This window comes from Silene latifolia, chromosome 6 (genome assembly GCF_048544455.1).
Source record: "Silene latifolia isolate original U9 population chromosome 6, ASM4854445v1, whole genome shotgun sequence".
In the NCBI taxonomy this organism is placed as follows: Eukaryota; Viridiplantae; Streptophyta; class Magnoliopsida; order Caryophyllales; family Caryophyllaceae; genus Silene; species Silene latifolia.
In genome coordinates, this window is record NC_133531.1 from 100,826,188 (window position 1) to 100,832,429 (window position 6,242).

A 6,242-nucleotide genomic window follows, 5' to 3' on the forward strand; every position below is an offset into this window, starting at 1 on the left:
TATTAATGTACTTTTTATTTAATAAATAATAATCAACGGGCCACTCTTCGTGTCGGGCCGTGCCAAGCCCGTCGTGCCTGGTGCGTGCCGGGCTCCACCGTGCCTAGGCACAGATTTCTGAAAAAAATTGCACCGGAGCGCGTCTCAAGCCCAGCCGTGCCGTGCCCGTGCTTCCTCAATTTTCTCGTTGGGCCGGGCCGTGCCGTGCCGTGCACAGTGTCTGGCCGTGCCGCCCACCAACCCGCGGCCCTTTATGCCAACTCTAGTTCCTTATCTCTATCCATAATGGCCCACTACTACTTTGTAAATTTCCTAATCAAATGCCCCACTTGACAAGTTGACAACCCTCAAAAAAATCAGCCACCATCTTCACTCTCTCCCTATATATACATCCCCTCATACCCACAATTACGCTTACGCATTTACTCCACTTCCCCCCTTTAAAATTCCCTTTTCCTTTCTCCAAAATTTCCTTTAAAAAAAACAATTAAAAAAAATGCCAAAGTCATCGGTTTTGCTCCACAGAATAAACAACCATCAAACCACAACACTCACCGACGCTCACATCTCCCACCGCCGCACCACCCGACAACCCACCATCCAGACCACAACAACCCCCGAAGACAACTTTGACATTCCAGACGACGTCGTTCGATACCACACCCAACCAGTTGGTCCAAACCAGTGCTGTTCCGCCGTGGTTCAAGAGATCCAAGCCCCAGTCCAGACCGTTTGGTCCGTCGTTCGCCGGTTCGATGCTCCTCAGGTTTACAAGCATTTCGTACGCAGATGTGACGTCATCTCCGGAGACGGTGACGTCGGCACTCTCCGCCGCGTCAGGGTTGTTTCCGGTCTTCCTGCCGCGATTTCCGATGAGAGACTGGAGATCTTGGATGACCATCGATGCGTGATTTCGTTTTCTGTTGTCGGGGGTGACCACCGTCTGTCTAATTATCGTTCGGTGACGTCCCTCCACTCCGCTGCGGCTGGGTGCGGGGGCGATGAGGAGAAGACCATTGTTGTTGAGTCGTATGTTGTTGATACGCCGGTGGGTAACACAAAGGAGGAAACATGTGTGTTTGTTGATACTATCGTTAGGTGTAATCTTCAATCGTTGGCTCAGATCGCCGAGAATTTAGTCAGAAGAGAGAAAGGAGATAGTCAGAATAACAACAACAACTCACAATCAGCTTAAAGTCTTTCTCTTCGCTATCGTCTTTTGTTCTTTGATGGGTGCAGATTGCATGTTCCATAATTTCGTGTTTCGTTTTGTGGAGCGTCATCAGCTATACCGATTGATTGGGTTAAAAGGGAAGGTAATAGAACACAAAATAAGACACAAAAAATGGGACAGAAGATGTGTTCTTCGATGGTATGGTGTCGTTTAGAAGGTTGTTACAGCTTGCACACAGTGCCCTTTGTTTCGGTTAGGCCAAGTTCCAGGTAGTTTTACTTGCTGTCCAAGGCAAAGGGGAAGAATGGAGGATATTTGGGTCTTTTTCTTGTGTAGGACTCCGTACATTTTGTTAACATTGAATTCTATTGTACTACACTCTTCAATTTTACTCCTACATCTTCCCTCAGCTTTTGCAGTATGAATGTATGATGATCAAGTTTATCACAAAATGTCATCTTTAATTTGGAATCGCCTCTCAATTTCTCCGTTTGAAATTATGTTCACAAATTCTCATTTAACATAGGGACTATCCGTCTTAAGCAATGACTCTTATTGTTATGTTTATTACTCTTTCATTTGAGCAACACTTGCATTCATTGAGATATACTTGCTCTCATCCAAATCAAATGTAACACTTACTTTATCACACTTATCGAGACACGTTTTGCAACGTGAATATCTTTAGTTCCACATTATTAAAAAATATAAAAATTTGATATTCTTATAACATTCATAACGATAAATCAAACAAGATCTCACATGACTATATTTTGTCTTATAAATTAAGAATAATATCAAAGATTCTTTACTACCATAAATAGTGCCAAAAAAACTAAATAATCTGTTTTAGGAAATAGAGAAGAAAATGGTGAATAAAAAAGAGTATTAATTTTCCTATTTATTTTTACTTCTCCGAAATAACGCTCAAATTGTAGATTTTTGTAATGTAATGTCTCAAATTGGTTTTTTAAAGTTTATAACCATAATAAATATATACTCCCTTCGTCCCGGTCATTTGTTTTCCTTTGATTTTGGCACAAAGATCAAGGAAAAGGGAGGGGGTCAATTACTAAATGACAAGTGAAATAAATTGAGTGTGAATGATCAAATTACTCATCAAATTCATTCTTAAAATAAAAAGGACAACAAATGATTGAGACACCCCAAAATGAAAAAGGACAACAAATGACTGGAATAGAGGTAGTATGTACTAACAATTTTGACATTATATCAAACATCCCCTATTCACTCACAGTAAGTCTTATGAGATAGCGTCTCCCACTAATTTAGTAGGAGACATAAGAGGAAAAAAAAATCCAGTGGGTCCCTCGCCCCATTAATCCATTATGTGAGAGGTTATTGAGAGACCGTCTCTCCGGAGTTTTTGTGATTCACTAAATGAATAGGTACCTTTACGTTTTTTCCCGCCTAAGATTAAAACCTCTGGAAAATACACTCTAAAATCATTGTCATAATTACACATATATGTTAGGATTAAATACGGTAATTTAACATATATACATATTCACGGTAAACTCTAAAATCATTGACATAATTACATATATATGTTAGGACTAAATAATTGCTATAATTAAATATTGTTTCTCTAAGATTTTTGCCTCCTAATATTATAACCTCTTAAAAATATACTCTAAAATCATTGTCATAATTACATACATATATATGTTATGACTAAATAATTGCTATAATTAAATATTGCTTATTTATGTTTTTTGCCTCTTAAGATTAACCTGTAAAAAATATATTCTAAAATCATTGTTATAATTACATATACTCCCTCCAATCCGCTATGTAGGGTTGGGTGATATGAGAGAGTGATGAATAATTAGAAGTTAAATAATGAATTGTGGGCCACAAATGTTAAAGTAAGGAATAAAATAGGAGTGAAAGAGTTGGGTGGGGTTTGGTGATAGGAGAGAGGGATGAATAAAATATGAGTAAAAATTTACTAAAAGGAGAAAGGGGAAGAAAACCTGAATAATACGTTTTAGGAAATAGGGAAGAATATAATGAATTGGAGGGAGTATATGTTACGGCTAAATAATTGTTGTAATTCTCAATCAATGACAAACTTATACATTTAATTTCAACTACTGGTAGTAAGCATCCTCTTTTTACCTCTTAATACTATTATTATACATTATTAAATTGTAACCATAGATAATTTATGTAAATTTGTTAATTTCCATACTCTATATAAGACCACACTATAAAATGATGTGCTGTGGCACGTGTTCTAACCTAGTTGAGTACGAATATACTCCGTATTTAATAGTCCCTCATATTCTCAAGAATCTTCCTTTTTTATTTTGGCACAAAGGTTAAGGAAATACATTAACCGCCCATATAATTAAATTTGGACTACACAAATACACTATCCCACAATACGTTCAAATTTGGACCACAAAACATTTTCTAAAAATAGAAATATGGAAGATATTGTGAATAGACCAAAAAGAAAATAGCAAGGGTTATTGAGAATAAAAGGTAATATTAAACTTATGAAATATATTATTTATCCACATAATAAAACACGAAGATTATTATTATCAGTAGAATAAGTGAATAACTAATTAGTACTCCATCTTAATGAAATAATAATTAGTGAATATTATAATTGTGGGGATTTTGAACTAACTAGTTTACAATTTTAAACTAGGTGATTTTAATTATTCCCAATAATACAGTATTGTTTTTATATAGGATTTTTAATGTCTGCCCTTAGGGCACACGTTAGAAAAACCCTTTTATATAAAGTAATTTAGGTATTTAGTGTTAATCCGTTTAATGCAGTTTCTTGATTAGAGCAAGATAAGTAAGTAGTCTGGCAAAACGGGTCTATGGTTCGGTCGTCGGGCCAATTCGGGTCGGGTCGGTACGGGTTTCTCATTGATTTCAGGTTAATTCAGGGCGGGTCGGGTTATTTCGGGTTTCGGGTTTGTTGGCCGAGTCTGTTTCGGGTCAATCGGCTTGGGTTGTTTCGGGTTGGGTCATTTTCGGGTCAATAAATAATAAAGAAATAGTCATTTCAAGTATTTTCGGTTCAATTAGAATTATATTTTGTCAAGTCATTTCCAGGCTTGGTGGTTTCGGATCGGGTCATTTTCGGGTCGGATCAGTTACGGGTCAAGAAGCTCGGGTCATGTTCGGGTCGGGTCGGGCCAAGCGGGGTCAATTCGGATTTTCGAGTCACATTCGAGTAATATAGTTCGGATCATTTTGGGTCTTGGATCAGTCTTTTCAGATCGGATCAATCGAACCGGGTTGCTTTTGCCAGATCTAAAGATAAGGATCAAGAATCACGAAACTTGTTTTTTGTATTGTGCGTAATATTCATCCTTGGCATGGCTTGGCCGATACAATGGGTACAATATAAATGGTGTACTTAATTACTTATGTGATCTAGGGCTCGTCATTTGTTTTGGCATTTTGGCTCCAATGCTTATCTCAGCTATTTGTTTTCTTTCATTTATGATATTGAGTCCATGCATTCAAATCATCAAATGTACTCATTTCGTAGTATTTGACAAATTTCTTGAGAAATTTCTAATATTATCAAGGATTTGAAATTAAACATTTATTTCTTCGATAACGTGATAATTAAATATTATTTTCGTGAAGCCAACAAGGTTGCTGACTTCATGGCTTCTATTGGACATTCATGTCCAACTCTTTCGAGGTGATTTGAAAGCCGGTGACTTCAACTTACCTCATTCATTCGAAATGATGAAATAAGTTGGTCCCACCGTAGAGGATTAACCTAGTTTTATTACCTTATCAAAAAAAATCATCAAATGTACTACCAAGTACCAACTAGTTACGGAGTATATTATAATACTCCCCTCCTATTCTCAATAACTCTCCCTATTCATGGAGGCCACGAGAATTAAGGGAGGGAGTATTATTATATGGTAAAGTAATTGTAGTGGGGTAGGAGGCCAGAGAAGGTATTGTGTGATATTATTGGAGTGGAATGATTAAAATAAGTAGTGTTGTGGGGTAAAGTGATTAAAATAAGATAAAGTATGAGTATTGTGGGGTATTATTGTGGGGTGAAATGATTAAAATAAGTATAAAAGTTTGCCAAATAAGAAAATATGGAGAATATTGTGAATAAATAAAAAAAGAAATATGAAGAGTTATTGAGAATGAGAGAGACTAACTGACTAAGCTCCTCTTTCTCTCTAAAATTTGAGAGAGAGAAAAAACTTTTTAAATGTCCTAAAAATCTTAGAAAATTAAGAGGGTCTCTTGAGTTCCCTCTTTTCCAATAATGTCTCCTTCTTTTCACTTAGCAATTATTTCTTCAGTTATTTTTCTTGTTTTATTTTTTACCTTCTTTAAAATATGATTGTTTTTACTCTTCATTTTTAGCATGGGAGAGTTATTTACAATCAATACATCTTTAGTTTTGAAGGTTTAAAATAAACATGAATTTATACAGAAAAGATTCATGAGTTTAATCTCTTGATTCGATTTTAGCAAAACTCAATTAGAAAAATTGTGTTGAGAGTGTATTTGGTTCTTTGGTTGTTTTCTCCAATTTCAGTTATGGGTTGGAAATTTGAATGTAGATCTGAATTTTAATCCTCCATTAGCAAGAGTTTCAGTTCTAGGTTGTGATTTAGCTTCTCCATTTTATTTTTATTTTTTTTTTGGGCTCAAAGTTTTGCAAGACTTTGCTAGAGAGTATTAGTCTGTACATTTTTGTTTCCCTTATTCTTTTATTTTTTGGGTAATTTGAAAGTTTTTGACTTTCGTTTACCTCTCTCATCCGCAAGGATGTTATAGGTCGATTTCGATTGACCTAATTTCCTTTTCTTATCAAAAAAAAAAAAATGAGAGACACTAGCATTTTATAAAAAGTTTTTATAATGGGATAACCAAATTGCTAGATAAAGTTAAAGAAACCTTATATGCTTAATGCTTTGAGTTCATGTGATGCAAGTATATACATCCATGATCCACTTGTGTATTGCTTTTAAAACCAACTTGCAGTTAATTGTTGTCAAAAAAAAAAAAAAAAAAAAAAAAAACCAACTTG

The 6,242-nt window shown here is 35.6% G+C and overlaps 1 protein-coding gene across 1 annotated transcript; it reads left to right on the forward strand.

The window, feature by feature from the left end:
• Nucleotides 1-415: 415 nt before the first annotated feature.
• LOC141587039 (abscisic acid receptor PYL4-like) lies at nt 416-1,645 on the forward strand. The gene has a single exon (XM_074408457.1). It carries the CDS (start codon nt 497-499, stop codon nt 1,193-1,195), a length of 699 nt encoding a protein of 232 aa, XP_074264558.1. The 5' UTR covers nt 416-496; the 3' UTR covers nt 1,196-1,645.
• Nucleotides 1,646-6,242: the final 4,597 nt, after the last annotated feature.